The sequence below is a fragment of the Panthera tigris genome, chromosome B2 (genome assembly GCF_018350195.1).
Source record: "Panthera tigris isolate Pti1 chromosome B2, P.tigris_Pti1_mat1.1, whole genome shotgun sequence".
NCBI classification, from domain to species: Eukaryota; Metazoa; Chordata; class Mammalia; order Carnivora; family Felidae; genus Panthera; species Panthera tigris.
This window is the reverse complement of record NC_056664.1, coordinates 131,795,032-131,816,774: the sequence shown is the minus strand read 5'-3', so window position 1 is coordinate 131,816,774 and position 21,743 is coordinate 131,795,032. Positions and strand designations below refer to the sequence as shown.

General features: G+C 37.2%; 1 protein-coding gene across 6 annotated transcripts in view; it reads right to left on the bottom strand.

Annotated features, from left to right (window-relative positions):
• The window catches only part of STXBP5 (syntaxin binding protein 5), a 167,596-nt gene extending 146,514 nt beyond the window's left edge, over positions 1-21,082 (bottom strand). For all 6 annotated transcript variants that reach the window (XM_007086879.2, XM_042987284.1, XM_007086880.2 and 3 more), the window contains exons 1-2: positions 20,839-21,082; positions 19,423-19,520 (exon numbers count right to left, since the gene is read on the bottom strand). In XM_007086879.2, the coding sequence (XP_007086941.2) occupies positions 19,423-19,520; positions 20,839-20,991 (251 nt within the window). In that variant the 5' untranslated portion in view covers positions 20,992-21,082. The remainder of the gene's footprint in view (positions 1-19,422; positions 19,521-20,838) is intronic.
• Positions 21,083-21,743: the final 661 nt, after the last annotated feature.

Sequence of the window (21,743 nt, the reverse complement as noted above, 5' to 3'; positions counted from 1 at the left end):
TTTACCTGAGTACAAAATAAAGTCAGACTGGTCTAAAACTATAAAATTAGACCAAATGCAACTTTTAGTAGCAAGTAAACATTATAAAGGCAACTGGGCAAAAGCAACACACCAATCAAAAAATGTTTTCCAGGGACAACCTCGGTGGCTCAGTCCTTTAAGCACCTGACTCTTGATTTCCACTCAAGTCATGATCTCACTGTCCTGGGATTGAACCCTAGCGTGGGGCTCCGCACTGACAGCATGGAGATTGCTTGGGATTCTCTCTCTCCCCGTCTCTGTGCCTATCCCCAGCTCATGTACTTTCTCCCGCTCTCAAAATAATAAACACTAAAAAAAATTTTTTTCAGACTCATTCCTCATGTTAGTTCACGGTAACAAATACCTACTAATTTTAATAGTAGAACACTATAGCCAAGCAGAATTAGCAAAAAGCTGAGTTCTCTATTCTAATTATAGTCAAAATTTTGAGACTGCCTCCTTACAAATGTTTTCATGTGTAAAATGATCAGCCTACAAACATTTTAGAGACTGAAACTACATGAGAGGAACTGTTCTTACCAAATTAAGCAAGATATTAAAATGAGTAAACAACCCTATCCTTCAAAAGCCCATAGAATCAAAGACTTGTATTAGTAGAATAAAGGACAAAAATCGCATGATCATCTCAGTGGACACAGAAGAAGCCTTTAACTAAATCCATCCCCCTTTCATGATAAAACACTCAAGGAAAATGGAACTTCCTCAGCCTGACAAAGGGCATGTATGAAAAACCCACAACTCACATCATACTTAATGCTGAAAGATTAAAATGTATACTTTCCTGTTAAGCTCAGGAAAAAGACAATGTCCACTAGTGCTCACCATTTCCATTCAACATATGCAGGATGTTCTGGCTGGGGAAAACAGGCAAGGAAAAGAAATACAAAGTGTCCAGACTGGAAAAGGAGGAAGTAAACTAAAACTGTTCTACTCATAGAAGACATGATCTTGTATATGGAAAATTCTAAGGAATTCCCTAAAACAAACAACAACAACAAAAAAAACCCAACTGAACAAATAAAGGTTGTGATTGCACAATACAAGACTACACAACACAAGATCAATATACAAAAATCAATTGTACTTCTATACATTGGCAATAAACAATCTGAGAAGTGAAATGAAGAAAACAATTCCATTTACAATATCTCAAAGAATAAAATACTTAGGAACAAACTTATTCAACAAAATGCAAGACTTGTACGCTGAAAGCTACAAAACATTGTTGAAACAAGAGCGAAGTGAAAAAACACCCTATATTCATGGAACAGAATAATATTCATCAAACTGATCTATAAAATTAACAAAGTCTGTCAGAATCCTAGCTATCTGCAGAAATTGACAAGTTGAGTCTAAAATGAGATTAAAATTAATGTGGAAAGGGACCCAGAACAGCCAAAACAATCTTTAGAAAGAAGAACAAAGTTGGAATACTCACATTTCCCCAATTTCAAAACTTAATACAATATTACAGTAATCAAGACAGTGTATTAGTATAATTAGCTACCGTATGGCTAGATCAATAGAATAAACAGACAACCGAGAAATAAACATTTATGATCAATTGACTTTGACAAGGATGTCAAGACAACTCAATAGAAAAAGAATACTCTTTTCAACAAATGGCCTTAGGACAACTGGATATTCACATGAAAAAAATGTATCTGGACCCCTATCTCACACTATATAAAAAATACTAGCTCAAAATGGAGACCTAAATGTAAGAGCTAACATTATAAAACACCTAAAAGAAAACATACATCTTTGTGACCTCAGATAAGGTTGTGGTTTCTTAGATATAATACCAAAATCATAAGCCACAAAAGAAAAACTAGATAAACTGAACTTCATCAACATTAAAAACTTTGTGTGTTTCAAAAGACATCGTCAAGACAATGAAAAAAAAATCCATAGAATAGGAGAATTTATAAATCACGTATCTGATTAAGGATTTAATATCCAGAATATAAAGGGCTTTTACAATTGAATAACAAAACAAAAATCAAATTTAAAAATGGAAAAAAGGAGGGGCTCCTGAGTGCCCCAGTCAGCTGAACGTCTAACTCTTGGTTTCAGCTCAGGTCATGATCTCACAGTTTGTGGAGTCGGGCCCTGTGTCAGGCTCTGCACTGACAGTGCATATACCCTGCTTGGGATTCTCATCTTCCCTCTCTCTCTTTCTGCCACTCCCCTGCAAACACTCTCTCTCTCTCTCTCTCTCTCTCTCTCAAAATAAACCAACATTTAAAAAATAAAAATGGAGAAAGGATATGAATAGATATTTCTGAAAAGAAGATACACAAAGAGCCAAAACATAAATAGATGCTCAACATCATTAGTCATTTGAGAAGTGGAATCAAAGCCACAATAAAATACCGCTCCACCTCCTCTAATATGATTATAAAAGACAACTACAAGAGTTTGTGAGGACGTGGAGAAAGGAGAATCCTTGATTACTATTGGTAGGACTACTGTTAGATGGTGCAACCAACTTTGGAAAATAATTGGCAATTCCTCTACGTTAAACAGAGTTACCATATGACTCTGCAATTCCACTCCTTCAGGAATATAAACGAGAGATGAAAACACACATACACACAAGACTTCTACACAAATGTTCACAGCATTATTCCTAAGAGTCAAAAAAGAGGAAAATCCAAATGTCCATCAACTGATTATTAAATAATAAGCAGTGTATTTATACTATGAGATATTCAGCCATAAAAAGAAAGGAACCACTAATACATGCCACAATATGGATAAGCCTCAGAAACATTATGCTAAGTAAAAGAAGCCAATCATAAAAGACTACATATTACATGATTCTATTTATATGCTATGTCCAGAATAAATCCATAGAAATAGAGAGTAGGTGAGTGGTTGTGAAGGACTGGGTGAAGAGGGTAAGGCAGGACAACTGATACTAGGTATGGGGTTTCTTACTGGCATAAAGAAAATGTTCTGAAGTTAAGAAATGCCAATGATTGCATACTCCGTGGATATAATGAGAAGTCCTGAACGATATACTTTAAAAAGGTGAATTATATGGTATGTAAAAATAACTCCATAAAGCTGTTATACAAAAGAACAATCAGCTTGTATGAATGATAAATGATAATACAAATAGGCAAAAACAAAAGACAGAATTTAAGGCAGGAAATGATTGCAATTATTAATGGAACAAGTTAAAACATTATATTCTTTTTTTTTTAATGTTTTATTTATTTTTGAGACAGAGAGAGACAGAGCGTGAGCAGGGGAGTGGCAGAGAGCGAGCGAGACACAGAACACAGGCTCCAGGCTCCGAGCTGTCAGCACAGAGGCCAATGCGGGGCTCGAACCCACAAACCGTGAGATCGTGACCTGAGCCGAAGTCGGTCGCTTAACCGAATGAGCCACCCAGGCGCCCCTAAAACATTATATTCTTAATGTTTTAAGAATCCAGTCTTCCCTTTAACTAGGATTTAAAAATATCTTTCAGAAGCAATGAATGAATTTCACTATTCAGCGACCTAACTGAAATGCAGCATAAAAAAAGGAAAAATAAAATCACACTACAGTTTAGCATTTTTGCAATTAAGCTCATTTCCTTCTGTCCTGCACTCAATTTTCAAACATTTTTATTTCGTTCAAGATTTAAACACAGAAAGTATTTAATGGATGAGAAACAACAAGAAAACCCTTTATAAGCTTTTAAAATTCCATGAATCTGTAAGGTCAGCTTATTCATTTTATCTTTCGATCATTTGTGAGGCTGGTATCACCATCACAACAAAAATTTCTCTTACTTTAGTCTTCCTCCTGGGATTTCTACTGTGCTATCAGCGAAGCCGGACAAAAAAATAGTCAAAGAAGCAGGCAATGGGACCGTAGCCCGCGGTTAAATTCTTAGAGGACAGCTCCTAGGCAAGTTTTCGCTGCTCTCACTATTGCTGTGTATTATACACATATTTTGACAACCTCTACTTTTTATGAAGAATGTGAAAATACCAAGACTGGTATATACTTAGTAAATTATTAAGATCTTTCAAGATTATTTATCTTTTCAGAGAATCTGTTCATCAATTCCTGTCTTTGGGGGAAAAAAAAAAAAAAAAAGGAAAGAAAGTACTGGCATTATTCCAACCTCTACAGGAGTGACACATTCACTTTTCCAACCTACGACTGGAAGACTGGAAAACATAGAAAATGACGGAAAACAACTGGGGAACTCTGATATGCTGTGCAGTTTCTGAAAATACATTTATATTCTGCAAAGTTTAAAGATGAGAATACGGATAATTAAACTTTCTATGAACCCTTAAGTGACTAATAAATTATCCTACAGTATTATACATTTAATTATATATTATTGTGTGAAAGTAACTTCCATTGAACACATATTCTGCTAACAAACCAAAAACAGTCTTTAAAGTGTAAACTGTTCATCCCTGCCACAGTAAAATAAACCCAGGAGGATATTTTAATCCATCACAAACTCTGACGATTTCCACTAACCCCTGTTGCCATTTCTTTCAGCACATTCGTGTACTTTCAGCAAACAGAGTAATTCACGCCTCTAGTAAGCAAGCCTTCAAGGTGTTGCTACTCTCAACTGGCTTAACACTCTGAATAAAAGCTCAGTGGATGATTTTTATTTGTAATGGCTTAAGTCTTGAAGAAACTTAACCATAATGTGATTATAATAAAGTTAAAATCTAAACACCACCATAATGTAGTCAAAGAATATTGATGAAAGCATTCTAAAAATGAAGAGAAGGAGCTTTAACATCAGACCAACTCTACCAGGTAGTGTAAAAATAAACAACAATCACTTAGCAGCTGAGAGATTTCATTTCTTTGTTCCACACTGTTATGAGGAATGAATGAAAGTCAACAGATAAAAGCAGTACATCATACGTGTATCCTCGTCAAAAAATGGAAATATGTCAGATGAGCTGTGATATATAAGGCAACCTATGTGTGCTAGTTTTCTCGTCAGTGAATGCCTCACCTGCCTCCTCCACCTGATCAGCGTGATAATCACCTGCAAGACTAAACTTTTTCAACTTCCTATTAAGATTACATGGACTTTTTTTTATTGCTAGTCCCCATGTCCAGTGACATGAGGCTAGGATGGGGAAACACTGTAATTCAATCCTGCGACTCCAGTTCGTTCCCACCTTCATAAATATGTCCTACCAGCTTCACAGCTGTGTCTCCAAAGGCAATGGTATAGCAAAGTGTCAGCTTACACACACTGCCCAGAACATGTTTCTTATCTACCATCTGCCTCACTAAGAATACCGCTACCCTATCTGTCGAACATTTGGCCAGTATTTCTCAATTCTGGCTCTACATTATAAGCATCCACAGAGATTTCACATAAACATGCATAGATGTCAAGCCCCACGCCAGATTCACTCAATAAGAATATCTACAGAAGAAATCCAAGTAAATGTCTGGGCATTGTTTGTATATTTTACCTTTTTCAGCTCCACAAGATATTCTAACAGATAGCCATGGTTGAAAAAAACAACAACAACAACTGGAAAACCCTATGAGCGTAAATAGAATTAAGCATTATCTTCCATAAAAATAAATTTACATATGAATGATTCAATAAGTAATTTCTCAGACTTCCTTTCTTCAAGTGGAATAGTCATGAATCCCCTTAATATCTGATCAGAAGTGTATTTTCCAAACTTCTAATAATTTGCTTTTATCTGAACTAGCTTCTAATCAACTTGATAGGAATGTGGTCAATGCAAGAACTTAGTATATCTTTACCAGTTTAACACAGTGAAGTACATTTCATTTTGTATTTTTTAGAACTATTAATGTATTTGCAGTACAAACAAAATCTTTGTCAAATAACAATTATTCACACTGTTATAGTAAAGTACCCCTATTCTTTACTTTCACCTACTTGACAAACATCAAATTTAAACCCTCTTTAGAAGATCATGTATTTTTTCACCTATAAAAATTAATACAGACTTTCAGTTTCCGGTCCAACACGTAAGAAATTTGAAATCTGCCATTCCATCCTAACAACAAGGGAAAAGCTGAACAGACTAAAAATCAACAACTCTTCTTAGATCCCTAGGACAAGTGAGGTGACAGGGCAAAACGCTGGCCCCAAAACTGCAAAGACAGGCCGATACCATGAATCACAACTCACCAAAACGAACCAGCCGGTAAGACACCTCCACAGGAAACAGTGCCAGGGTAGGAAAATCCAAACTATAATCGATGAAATGCTGGGATCTTAAAGTAGAAAAGTCTGAAAGTCACAAATCCCTGGGCACCCAGTCATGAAGGAAGTGGGGGGGAATCCTTATACTTTCGTGAGTTTTACCTCAAAGAGCTCCACCAAGTTCCCACAGCAAATATCTGAGAAAAAATCCCCTCCTGCTTCCAGCAATGGGTGGGGGAAAAGCAACCATTTTTTAAATACACTGGAGCACTCTGTTCTTCACAAGATCTGCCCTCCGAAGACACAAACCAGAAGCCTAAACTGCTAGGGGTTTATCAGAACAGCGCTATGAACAATAGCCAAATTAAGGAAAGAGCCCAAATGTCCATAGACTGACAAATGGATAAAGAAGACGTGGTGTGTGAGTGTGTGTGTGTGTGTGTGTGTATACAGGAATATCACTTGCGATCAAAAAGAATGAAATCTTGACATTTGCAACAATGTGGATGGAACTAGAAGGTATTAACGCTAAGTGAAATAAGTCAGTGAGAGAAAAACAAATATCATGATTTCACTCATATGTGGAATTTAAGAAACACAACAGATAAACATAGGGGAAGGGAAGGAAAAATAAAATAAAAACAGAGAGGGAAGCAAACCATAAGAGACTCATAAATACAGAGAACAAACAGAGGGTTGCTGGAGGGGACGTGGACGGGGGATGGGCTAACTGGGTGATGGGTATTAAGGAGGGCACTTGGGATGAGCACTGGCTGTTATGCGGAAGTAATGAATCACTGGATTCTACTCCTGAAACTCAATACTACACTGTGTGTTAAGTAACTTGAATTTAAATTTTAAAAAATTAAATTAAAAAGAAAAAGAACTGAACTGACCAGGTAGAAGGGAAAGACCCAACTCGAACCCACTCTAGCCACCCTAACTTACCTGGGTCACCTGAGATTCACTTGTGAAGTCCACAATCCAGAAGCAGAGGCTCACTAAAAGACTAAGACCTTCACACCTTACCACCAAAAATGAATCTAGATATAGACCCTACGCTCTTCACAAAAATTAACTCAAAATGGATCACAGACCAAAATGCAAAACTATAAAACTCCCAGAAGATAACATATGAGAAAACTTAGGTGGTCCTGGGTATGACGATGACACTTTAGGTACCACGCCACAGGCACCATCCATGAAAAAATAATTGATAAGCTGGATGTCTTTAAATTTCAAAACTTGTGCTCTGTAAAATACAAGGTCAAGACAATTAGAACATAAGCCATAAACTTGGAGAAAATATTTGCAAAAGACATCCAAAATATACAAAGAACTCTTAAAACTTAACAATAAGAAAATGAACAACCCAATTGAAAAATGGGCCAAAGACCTTAATAGATACCTCACACAAAGACATACAGGTAGCAAATAAGTATATAAAAAGATGCTCCACATCATATGTCACCATAGAAATAACTGCAAGCTAAAACAAGGATAATCAAAACAGCCCAAATCTAGAATGACAACATCAAATGCTGGTAACAATGCAGATCAGCAGAACTCCTGTTCATTACTGGTCAGAGAACAAAATGGTATGGCTGTTTTAGATGACAGTTTGGTAGTTTCTTAGAATACCAAACATACTCTTACCATACGTACAATCTAGTAATGACGCTTGTTGGTATTTACCCAAGGGAGCTGAAAGCTTATAGCCACACAAAACCTGCATAAGGATATTTATAGCTGCTTTATTCACAACTACCAAACTTGGAAGGAGCCAATACGCCCTTTAGTAGGCGGAGAGCTAACTAAACTGTAGTACATCCAAACGATGGAGTATTACTCAGCGCTAAAGAAATGAACTATCAGCCATGAACAGACACAGAGGAAACTTAGATGTTAAAAGTGAAAGAAGCCAATCTGAAAAGGCTATACATACTATATGATTCCAACTATAGGGACATTCTGGAAAAGGCAAAATTATGGAGACAACAAAAAGATCACTGGTTTCCAGGAGTTAGGGGAGAGAGAGAGACGAATAGGCGGAGCACAGATTTTTAGGCAATGAAACTACTCTGTACGATATTCAATGGTGGATACATGTCATGCGTTTGCCAAAACCCATAGCATATACAACAAACAGCAAGAGTGAACCCTAATGTAAACTGTGGACTTTGGATGATTATGTGTCTGGGTAGGCTCATCAATTGTAACAGACGTACCACTCTGGTGGGGGATGTGAATAATAAAGGAGGCCATGCTGAGTGCAGATAGGGATATGTGGGAAATCTCTATTACCTTCTGCTGAACCCAAAACCTGCTCAAAAAAGTCTATTAAATAATTAATATATTAACAAAACCCCAAAACTGTTCAAAAAATAGCCTATTAAAAATCAATATATTAATAAATGAAGTTAGCCACATTCTCATGATAATAAGGGTGGACATACTTAATTTTACTGCTCACTCACAATGTTAACATCCTGCTAATGTGCTATTTAAGCAAAACTATAACGTGCACTATTTCTGCAGTAAAAATTTAATAAAATGCTACAATTAACTGTGAAAGATATATAGATCAACATTTAAAACTTCCTTTATTCAACACAATTGTAATATTTTGCAATAAATGCCCAACAATATTTGAAAAATTATGTCAGTTAATTGCTTTCTTTTCATGTGAATCAAAGGAAGATCAAAACAAAAAACAAATTGTAGCATCCACACTAACTTACAATTAGAGTATTCACCAGGTCAAAAGAGACCTCTAGTTACCTCTTCCACCATTATTTTGGTAAGAATTTTTTATTATTTGTAAGCAAATTAAGGTTGTTGAAAAATATTCATTCTTATTATGTCCTGCTTTGGAATCAGGATGGTCTACAAAGGGGTCAAAATGAATTATATTTATTTTCACAGGAAATTATGTAGAATAGCTTTTGGTATATAAATACACTCTTAAACGAACCACTTGTTCAGTCTACAAGAAATACAGTCATAAATAGTGGTCTGGGTTAGAGAAACAAAAAAGAATGTGTATTCTGACATATCAAGTAAAAACCATCTTTCATCCCGGCACCCATTCTCAGATGCTTAATGGCTAAGTTCTTTTCTCAAGTACGGCAAAGTGAATTTTAAAGAAAAATACAGCCCATTATGAAAAATATAGTACAAAGACTGAATAGATGGAAAAATCTGCTCCAACACTTTTTCTCCTTTTCAAAAGACAAAGAGAAAAAATACACAAAAGGAAAGCAATTTAGCAGAAAGTACTGCAATAGCTGGTGCCACTGGATTTATAGTCACCTTTGGCAGAGCACTGCTGTGAAAAAGCAGAGGTACCGCTATTACAAGAAAAGATTACGTACTTTCGAGAAAGGGTAGGATTAATCACTCTTCGACAGACAACCTCACCAGGAAAACTTCAAAAATTCTAGATAGCATTTACTGAAAGGGAAACAAACAAAACAAACCAGGGATATAAAAAAAAAAACAAAACCCTAATTTAAAATAAAAAATCTCATCATTTAAGAGTAATTACCATATAATTTCTAAGACTATATATTTTATAAATTCCATGTGCTAAGCAAACCTTAATTTTCAAATGAAGAATTATAAAACCAAAAATATCAGCGAGTTTTTAGTTAAAAACCCTGTATTTTCCACTGTAAGGGAATGTAAGTTACTCTTGATCAACATTCATTTTTAAATCATAGCACCAATAAAGAAGAACACTCATGGGACACCAGGGTGGCTCAGTGGGTTGAGCATGTGACTACTTGGCTCAGGTCAAGATCCCAGGGTTGTGGGATCAAGCCCGCATTGGGCTGCACGCTGGGCATGCTTAAGATTCTCTTTCTCTCTTTCCCTCTCTCTCCCCCTCACTCCACCCTCCCCCTCCTGCGTGCTCTCTCAGAAAAATAAAAGGAAATATGCTCAGCATGTCATCAATTCATTTATTTGTCTTATATAACAACCTCCAAAAGGACTAACACCAGTTGGAGAAATGTAATCAAGTAGAAATTAGCTTTATTTACTGAATAAAATGATATCTACACTTAGTGCTACTTGACAATGATCCAGTGAGCAACTATAAGAAATTTTCAAAAAGTGGGATCTAATTTCAGTTTTCAATTAAAGTATCACACATTCTTCCCAAGGGACATGCAATGTATTTAACTCTAAAGAAGGTAACCATGCACCCGAATTTGCTTCTAGGGGTTTTATGAGGTTTTTTTATATGTTATTTTTTAGGTTGTTTTCTTCTACTAATTTTTTTTATTCAAAATTTGCAGACATCCACAAAATTGCAATATTTTAATAAAGTGCTTACTTTCACTTTTATCTTTTAAAATCTAAATATAAATATTTCTACATCTCTGTGTAATATTAATGAAAATATAAGAAAAAGCTACAAATGCAAACATTTTTAATTAAAATTAGGTAGTAAGGGTTCAAACAAGCTGAATACTTCAATAGAATTGATGACTGAACTGCCCCCAAAAGATGCCCAACTAAGCATCTTCATTATCATATTAATTATAATTCACACACACACACACACACACACAAAAGGCTTCTGCCACAGGATCAAATATTTGTGAAAGTAATTTAACTTAGCATACAGAAGTACTATATATCATTAAGAATTACTTTTTCTTAAACTATTTTCTATTTATGACTAAAAGATTAAATTTAAACTGATACCGCAAGTATAATTTTTGAAACTTTACTATAAAAATGTCGGTAGTAGTTCCTTCCTTAGCATTCCTCTCCACTAATGATTTAAAAGCAAGGCAGCCTGATGAATTAAAACAGGGATTGGCAAACTTCAGCTTGTGGGAGAAATCCAGTCCCCCGTTTTTAGAACTAAAGTTTTATTAAAACAGATCTATACTCCTTCCTCCCCATGTCTGTGGATGCTTTTGTGCTAGACTGGTAAAAAAGCTAGTATACTTACTATCTAGCCCTTTACAGGAAGTCTGCTGACTCCTGAGCTAAAGATTTAGATTTAGATCCTCGTTATTTTAAAGGCATGCGAGCATACAAACACACCCATCTCATAGTATGATCTTTCATAGACAACCTATGAGGTTGATCATTTAAGAATCTGTATTTCTGGGGTGTCTGGGTGGCTCAGTTGGTTGAGTGTCCGACTTCGGCTCAGATCATGATCTCGCAGTTCCGCGAGTTCAAGCCCTGCGTCGGGCTCTGTGATGGCAGCTCAGAGACTGGAGCCTGCTTTGGATTCTGTGTCTCCCTCTCTGCTCCTCCCCAACATATGCTCGCTCTCTCTCTCTCTCTCTCAAAAATAAACAAACATTAAAAAAAAAAAAAGAATCTGTATTTCTTCTGTTTTAGAATTGTATACCAACTACTTTCCAGTTTCTGGACTCTTGATAAAACAGAGGATACTGGTTAATTCTGATTTGCATTGCTTTAGACTCCACCGCATATTTTCATATGTTATAATGTTTCTGACAGTTTGTTTTAAAAGAAAATACCACTCAATGTTATAATTTCACAAGGTCTAATTTTAGCCATTTAAAATATAAAGAATGGTAATGTAGAAATTTAGATTTTAAACATTAAATTAAGAAGATGGCTAGATGGGTGGAACCGGGGATGAAATTAAATCAAATATACATCACAGAGACAAAGGAACTGAGCTTTAAAGATAAGAATTATTTTAACAGGATAAAATATATTCTAGACTTAAGGAATTGCTGAACACATGGCCCTCTGTGAAAGAGTGAGTAGTAAGAAGTAACCTGTGTCAACAATTCTTTCCCCTACTTACCTCCACAGCCAAAAAAGGAAAAAAAAAAAAAAAGTTATGCAGTAAACATAACTCATGTCCAAAATTTCTTTAAAATGAAACACAAGAGTGAAAGATTAAAACGACTGGGATTACTAAATCGAAAAGTGGGTAACTACTAGGCATTTAAATTCACCAAAAATGTTAAAAATTATACAATATGGGGAAGATAACCAACTTATCTTTCTTCTGTTGCAGATAAAAATTAGATATACTGTGGTTCAAATTAAAGCATAAGTTAATTAAATTACAAACATAAACATCTTTCTACCTACGAAGAATTCTGAGTAAATCAGAAGGTGCTATTTCTTGGAATGATTTATGTCATACGTGACTAAGGGAAGAGAGGTCTATCGAGTACCTTCTGGTAGTCTTTCATGAACTCTTAGTTTATTGCACATAAATCAAGGCAAAAATCACCTTGTTTTACTTCCTAAGAAATTCTGTAGTACTGTATTATGTTTAAAATCTATCTTAAAATCTATACTATTCAAATATAGTAGTATATTTAAATACATAATATTTGAACACAAATAAAGTAGTGATATAGTAAAATACCCTTTTTCTATATTATTCTCTTATATTCTAGACAGATTTGTGTAGCTCAAACCAAAAACATTTCATTAATCTGTAATCCTCAAATACTGAGTATACCTTCTTATGATCATAATATGCCAAATCACTGAAGAAAAATTCTCATTTAAACATTATAAAACAAAACAATACTGACACTCGTTATTAATTTTCTTCTTGTAAATAATGTGTCACTTTCAATGCATGAAGTTAAAACCAAAGACAAACAACCAAAGCTTACCTTTTAGCAAAACTACGCCATCGTCCAATTATTTACATGTATATCACTAGTTACTACTACCCCAAGTAACCATATGATTACCAAATTTAACACCCAAATTACATACCAACAATTCAAAAGTCTCTATATTCAATCTCTTATATAAAAATTAATGAAATCACGTGATAAGGAACTGTGAAAATTAGTAATGGGAACCCTCACTAAAATGGATTCGGGAGGTTTCGGCAGGGGGAGCTCATATCCTACCACTCATCATCAACTGCAGACCTAACAGGAAGAGATGGACTTGACCTTGCAGTCCCCTCTATTCCACTACTCCAGCTGGAGGTGACAACTTTTCTCATCCCCCCCCCCCCCGCCCCAGGCAACAGCTCCACCAATGAGAAGTCCCACAATTTGAATTCCTGGTTTACTCCAATGGACTGGTAGATCCTAACTGCCTTCCCAACATCCTTTTCTGCTTAAAAAAGGGTGTCTGTCCTTTGTTTACCTGCACTTGCCTATCGTTTTATATGTGTGTGTGTGTGTGTGTGTGTGTGTGTGTGTATATATATATTTTTTTTTTTTTTGAGAGAGAGAGAGAGAGAGAGAGAGAAAGAGAAAGTGGGGGAGGGGCAGAGACAGAAGAGGACAGAAGACCTGAAGCATGTTTTATGCTGACAGGCTCATGGCTCGAACTCATGAACCGTGAATTCTTGACATCATTGGAGTCAGACACTCAACCGACTGAGCCACCCAGGCACCCCTTGCCTACCGTTTTTAGCAGCTTGTTTGTCCTGGATTGCAATTCTCTTTTATTCTCTAATAAACCCATCTGTTCCTATTAAAAAACTTACAGTTTTACTTTTAAGGTTAACAAAACCCAGTAGTAATTTTATGTAATTTCATTTTAATTTTTTATCCTTACTATTTACACCCAAGAAAGGAAAGTACACTGTCAATTTTTTTTAAGCGCCCCAGTTTATGTCATAACGAGACCTTATCTGTTATAGAATAAAAATGCAACAACCTAGTATCTTAAGTATTCAACGTGAGTTTTCAACAAAAAAAGTGCATGTTTTTCATAGGTTCCTTCCCACTCCATTTTGTAAACAAAGGTTTACATTTGTGCATCTACTGACTTGGATTTTGAATGTAATCAATGGACACAAAGTAAAGGGGCCCACAGTGGGATGGAGTCCAATACTTCATCCTCTGTTACACGTCCTCGAAGCAGCCCATTAGACAGAAATGGTTCAGAACGTTCCCAATCCTCTACAGAAAATGAAATTCTAAGATCCTAGAGATGGAAGGACTCCAGATATCACACCCCCAATTTCCCCATTTTACAGGAAAGGAGACTGAAACCCATTTCAGCTGGCTTAACCAAAATTAGTCTGAAGACTAGAACACTTCTAACGATAAAGCCATCCTTCCAAAATTCCTTTACCCTTTTCCTCTAGGATGGCAACATCAGGTTATAATTTTAAAAGTAAAAAATACGAAAAAACAAATGGAAAACAAAGAATATGGAATAAAAACCTATCTAACTTAAGGCAGAAAGGCTTCCTAAGCAGACTTGACTCCCTACTAATTAACTTATCCCTTTTCAGTTCCATTCAGAGTCTATCACACCTTGTTTCTCTCGGAAAGAAATTCATTGCAAAGTAACTGCTTCCAAGCAGGCACCATTTCTAGTTGTTTCTAAAGTAAAAGTGCCTATTCCTCCTGCTGCAGTAGTTCATGCTGAGAATCACAACCTACTGCTGACACAGTACTCGTTCTTCCTTTTATACAAAGTCCTCTTTAATAAAGAACTAAGTTGAGAAGTAAAAGTATTTCAAAGTCCTTGTTTCTCCTCTGGAGCTAGAATTCCAAATGACTAGAATTCTTCCATAGACAAAAAGGATGGCAGGGGAGAAGAGGAGATAAAAATGGGGCTTAATTCTAGCTACACTGTTTCCCTTTTAACTACTCTGAACAAAAATCATTTCTAAATTTTTCAGGACTGTAATTATGTTTTACAACATAAGCAGCAAGTCAAACATTCTAATACTATCTTACAAGTGCAAAGTCACTAAAGAATCATTTAATGCCTACTATGTGCAAGAAACTTTCACATCTCAATAGCAATTTTGCAGCCTTATGATTAAGAAGAGCCAGTTCCATGACCCTTAAAGAAAAAAACCAAACAAACAGTACTCTTACAAGATTTTTTTAGGACTGTACTAGCAACAAAAATAAATGAAAACAAGGCCTTCCTAAAGAGTGTCTGGCACTAGTTGCCTTTCAACAAGTATTTGCTGAAATAAACTAAAGAAGGACCTGAAAACTGAAACTACAGAAAAACTCTCACAATATCATATACTGAATATTCACCAAAACAGTCTCTGCATGGTCTTAAAAGCTATACATAGACATTACTGCATTTAATTGTGATGCTAACTGCATGACCCAAGTAGGATTATTATCCTATTTAACTGAACAACTTGGGCATAGTTCAGTGGAGCACACAGAACTGTACGAGTTAAGGCTGCCATATACTAACAGCAGGGGCACCCTACCATTTACTAGGTGGAAGCCAGGGATATAAAGTAGCCTGCTACGTGCTGGATAAACCCACAGAATTATCCAGCCCAAAATGCTACCACTACTGAGAGATACTGACCAAGAATACGTAACTATAATGAATCCTAACCAAATAACAACCAGATAACTCAGGTGAACATTCATGGTTTTCCACCAACTGGCTCCTATTTCTGTCTCCAACTCAATTAGGATCATCACTATTCCAACCTCTCTTTGGTACTCCTCTTAACTACCATAATTTGCTTTTCTCTACTTTTGCCCATATTGCTTGCCTAGAATAATTTTCCTAGTCCTTCCCTGCTACTCTGAATCCTTATCTACTAATGTGTAGCAATATCATCAAGTGCAATGACTTTGCCTATAATCTGACTTTACAGAATGTCAGTAGACTTCTAAATTCTCTAAATTCAATGGTTTAACAAGTTCTAGTCTTTTAGTTAGGACTGGAAACTATATGAAGAACCACATTTTTCATTTCTTTTGAATACTCCCGTAAAACAATACATTGCCACTTGGAATTACAGAATTATTTCTCGAGGAAATCATCTAATACAGCATGTTCATTTTAAAAGAATAAAAAATTAAAAGACACCTAATTCTTTAACAGAAAGAAAAGAACCAGAATTCAGGCCACAGTTTATAATCTAATGTTAACGCTTAATAAATGTTGGGTAAGTGAACTCCAAGGTACAAAAATCACCTTGTAAGTTGGCATTCAGCAAAATTACACTGTAGTTTAAAAGACAATCCATGCCTTATCAGAGATTGCTTATTTTACTGTATCTTCCACAAGTCAAGAAAACAATAAATGAGATTTTTAAATAATTTTGATAATTATAATGAAAACTCATTTTTATTAAAAAATTCAATAAACTTGAGATGTCAGTTTTCTGCTTAGTCCTTGAAAGAGTCACACATAAAATGACTTTATTTCGAAAAAAATACCTTACAAAGATCAGAGTAGCCCATGGTTATAGTAATTCAAAATTATACTAGTAAACCAGGAATCTAGATAAGGACAACAGCAGCATTACTAGAAATGCAAACCTTTTTTCCCTTTCTAGATGTTGATATGAAAATAATTAGATTATTTTATCCCAATAGTTTTCATCCCTAGATTAATCATAAGAACCAAATCATACCTACTTCTACATGGCAAAAAGAGAATTAAAATAATTAAATCATGTCACTGCTATATATGATGTATTATATAAAATTATGCTTTCCTGCTTCCCATCAGTAAGTATATGCCAACCTCACATTCTTTCTAGAAGCCACGAAGTTCAAACATAAAGCATGTTTATAATGTCATTCACTTGCTATAGACTAATGCAGGAAATACATTAAATTCATCTTGCCTCATTTCTGGTTAGAAATTTAAAAATTCAGATTTTCCCTATTTCTTGTCTGTAAGCATTAGATATCAGATGTAACTTTCTCATCTAGTTTTTTTAAAACCTCAAAGTAGATTAATTTCATATAGTCCAACATTTAAGAAGACATTCTATTAGTCGAATTACATGTGCACTGGGGCGCCTGGGTGACTCAGTCAGCTGAGCTTCCAACTTCGGCTCAGGTCATGATCTCACAGTTCGTTCGGTTTGTGGGTTCAAGCCCTGCATCAGGCTCTGTGCTGACAGCTCAGCCTGGAGTGTGCTTCAGATTCTATGTCTCCCTCTCTCTCTTCCCCTCTCCTACTCACACACTGTCTCTCTCTCAAAAATAAACATATACATATATATATATATATATATATGTATATATATATATACATATATATAACAAATTCTAATAGCTCAATCCTACTTCGGAAACATTTCCTACTTTCTCCTCCACAGTCAAATGAAAGAAGGCAAACCAATCTATTACTCTGGAATATTCATTATGCATCTCATTAAAAAGTAAAAACATGTTTGGTAAAAAGACTTCCTGACTTCGTTCTAAATACAGTAAGAAGATTCTAAAATTAAAAAAAAAAAATTATAGCTGTAAACTTATAATTACGTGTTCACCTTCATATAGTGTTCAGCTATTAGAATGTATTAGCAAGTCACATACAAGTGAGGATTTGGGACACCCAATCTTTGCTTTTATTTGGCAATTAGAATTAGGCCTATATTTTAACTCCTTTGTGTCAACTTGTTCATTACTCAAATGCATTAAAGGTAACAGTCTTGCCTAAAGAAAAATACTTGGTTTTATAAAATTGGACTTGCTGGTGGTCCTCATTAAAAGTACAAGGGGCAGATTGGCTGTTAAAAGAAAAAAAAAGTTGAGACTACATTGAGAAAACAGTAAAAGCTGAATCCATTTAAAAGAAAAGCAAAATCTAAAAATAACTGATTTAACTTTATTTTTTTTTCTTTTAATCCAGTGATGATATTCTTATGTTGGGAACAAAAAATGTCTGCTTTTAGTTCCAAACAGTCCATCTAGATCCAACGATACACTATTCTTGTCACTACATGGAGTTTTGCTGAATAGTTTGAACCCATACTGACAAAATTAAATTTTAGTCCCATCTTCACAAGACTAAAACAGGAACCCTAAACTAGAAGGTAATGATCACTGGGTTTAGGAATAAAAACATCTAAACATTTGTAGCCAAAAATAATTCTAGTCTCAACCATCTAGACATTTGGGCAAGAGCCCTTGAGACATACTCTCGGAAATTCAGATTCAGATCTAGCCTGGTCAGATTTTACCATTTCAACAGGAATGTGTGCACGACTGGTATTTACTATGAAAGTAGATTTCACTCAATAGTACATATTAATGGCCCATCCGAAAACTTTTTAAGTTTTTTGGAAGGTAACACACTAATCACAAATGAAGCTTGAAGCATATCCTGATACTATATACAGTACTGCTTTGAAATAAAGATTTTAAAAGATTATAAGGAAAATGCAAAGCACATGTTTAACTAACTTAGCAAGTTTCCTCCGCTCTTCTCAGGAGCCAGATACAATGTGAAAGGTAAAGCTCCCTCCTTTTTTATTTATTTATTTTTTTGACAATAGTAATTCTTTTGTGATCACCTTACGATTTTTTTTCTTACTACCAACACATTACTTTAATATGTATAAGCAGATATCCTAAAGATGAATAAAGCATTTACTTTTAAAAATTTTAATGTTTAAAAATAAGTGTATTTTAGTTAAATATGGTTAAATTTCATGATAAAAACAATTCTATTTCGAGTTAAATAGTATAAAAGTGAGAGGTATTTTCCACTGTTCAGAATTAAAAACAAAAATGATTCTGAAGAATGAGTAGGTATTTGGAAAAACTATGCTATGCTATGACAAGACTATTATAGTTCATGCATAGTCAGGAAAAATAATTCTCCTTATATTAATAGTTCAGAGTACGTGTACATAACAAATATGACCACGAAAGGGAAAACATCAAGAGAATACGCTTATCCATTTGCATTATACTAACAAAATGATCTAAAACTTCTAGAAATATCAACCCTTCTTAACTGTTTACATCAAATTAATTTACACGATTTATTTTCTAATTTCTTTTTCCAAAGGGCAAGTCAAACAACCAAATGAAATTCAACCTCTAATTCATTAGCACAATAGGTCATAAATTCACTATCTACCAAAGCAGTTAAGGTGCGTCCTATGTTATTGTCTTTAAATCTCATTCCAAACCATATTGCATTCAATATACCCCTACTATAAGCAAAGAGATTTCCCCTTAGAAACTTCTAGCTCCTTGCAAAGACAGTAGTTACTATAGCAAAACTTTAGAACTCTATGTGGATACGTAGTTAGCTACCATAAACAGAGAGATGAGAAACACCCCGGCAACATATAGCCTGAATAGATGTATAATTAAGAGAAAAGCGAACACCACATGATTTCACAAATATTATATACTTGATCATACCATTTTTTGGAATTTAAACGGAAAAAGCAACTACTCAGCACAGAAGGACTGGGGAGATACAGCAAATGTGGAAAAAAACTTTCAATGAAAGGATACAGCCTTAAAGCACCAGTCTGAGTTCCGACGGCCAGGATCTTCTGTACAGGATCAAAGGCCAGGGCTGAAGGTTGATAGGGAAATCCATGGCGAACAGTCTAGGGATGGGCAAATGACATCACAGCAACCAAGGCAGCAAGCAGAATTAAAAACAGAAAAGTCAGTAGAGGCATTAGAATCTAGAGCCAATTATAACTGATGCAGAACACATACACATGCACTTACTGCCTTAAAAAAAAAAAACAAAACAGTACAAAACGTACATCAACAAAACTTATGCACATAGAACCTGAAACCAAAAGAAGTGAGTGTGTGTACGTGTGTGTGTAGATCACACCACACACACATACACAAATACCTCCCAATGTGACACTTTCATTTCTGCCCTTCCATAATACTGGGATTCTACGGAAGTCTTAACACTCTATACTATCAAGTCTCAGACCAAAATACCAAAGTTTGCGGTAGTAAAAGAGATCTGTAAATTAACGTAAAAATGCAGTTCGTGTTTTATTTCAAGTGTGATAACTTCATCGTTACTTTATTTGGATCCCAAATGCAAGTACTGCTAAAGAAAAGCTGTCATACAATTACTTTCGTCAAGGATTCAGGAAAGCAATTATCAAACCTCTATCCCCAAATTTTGCAATTGTAACAGAATGAAAATAAAGTGCAACATATTATTTTTGAATTTTGCTCTTAAACCCCGAATTTCAGGGCATTGGGGCAAAAATGTGTATGCAGCCATTTTTAAGAAACTGACATATGAAAGCATGGTATTTATAAGGCAGGTATTAACATCGAGACAAGTTTGTATATCTCACTGAGCAGCCAGTGAACTAATTCGCTGCATCATTCTTTCCCAATTACAGACCGCTATGGCAATTGTGCCATTAATAGGCAAAAATCTCAGTACCAACTTTTTAATCAAACAGAATGCTGAAAGGACCCTGTGATTTCGTATTTTAAGCTTCCGGCCACATTTTAAGGGAAAGGTGATAAGCAAATATCCAGTTGAACAGGTCTGGTTTTTTGATGAACAATATTCATTCGAAACTGTTTCCAAAGGAAACTTCGAAGTTGGTGAATTACATTAAAATGCGTGAATGTAAAGGCTGTGAGGTTATTGACAATACAAATTAAAGGTCGGTGAAATACGTTAGAAGCAACCTTGAAATGACTGCTGCATGTGAAAAGGAGGGGGGGGGGAACCCCAAAACGAAAAACCAAAAGGAGTAAGATGATGTCAATCTCCAAAATAACCCACTAAGCCAATGCTTCCTTGGGCAGGAGCGAGCCCTCCATCCGAGGTATAATTAATACTGGCGTTCTATTCCCTGGCATTCCCGGGAAAAGCCCGAGGTGCCCCCCGGAAAACGACCCCCCAATTTTCGCGGGGCTGCGCGCTCCGCTCACCTTGCAGAGCTGAAAGTGCTCGGACTGGAGCGTTTCCTGGATCTCGGGCTCCCGGTTCCCAGCCGGGTGCTGCTGTTGCTGCTGCTGCTGCGAGGCCGAGGACGAGCCGGCGGTCAGGCCGTCCAGCACCTTCCTGATGTTGAATTTCCTCATGGTCTCGGCGGGGCTCCCCCGCAGCCCGGCAAGGGGAGGCAAGAGGCGTCCCCCGGCGCGGGAAACGAGCCCGGGCCGAGGGCAGCGTCGACCGAGGACACGGAGGAGTGGGGCAGAGCGGGGGCGCGAGGGGAAGGAGGCGGCTGGGGAGAAGCGCAAGATAATCCAAACAGGAAATACGGCGACGACGAGAGAGCAGCGGCCACCAGAACCCCGGGCGGCGACCCCTCTTCTTCCGAGGCCGCCGCCGCTCGCCGCGGCTGCTGTGGCGCCGCTTCAGCCGCCGCCGCCGCCGCCTCGCTCCGCGGCCCGGCGGCACAGCAGTGGCGGCGGCGCCCGGAGCCCGCGCTGCCCAGCCTCACCTGGCCGCGGGCTGACTCTGCGCCGCGCCGCCGCCCCGGCTCGCCCCCGCCGCCGCCGCCGCCGCGTCCATGGCCCGCGGCCCCGCCGCTCCTCGCCCGCCCCGGCCCCGCAGTCCCTCGGCGCTTCCTCCCGCTCCTGCGCTTCCTCCTCTGCTCCGCCTCCCGGGGGTCGCCGGCCCTCCGGCGGCGGCCGCCGCTCGGCCTCCCCGCCTCTCAGCGCCGCTGCCCGCCCAGCATCGCACGCAGGGCGCCCGGGGTGGGTCCCCGCGCTCTCCGCTCCGCTCCTCCGCCGCTGGACCAGCCCGCCCTCGCTCCTTCAGAGCCCCCGCTGCCTTCCTCGGGCGCCGTCGCCGCCGCCGCCCAGGCTCTCGCCCCGCCGCTCCCTCTCGC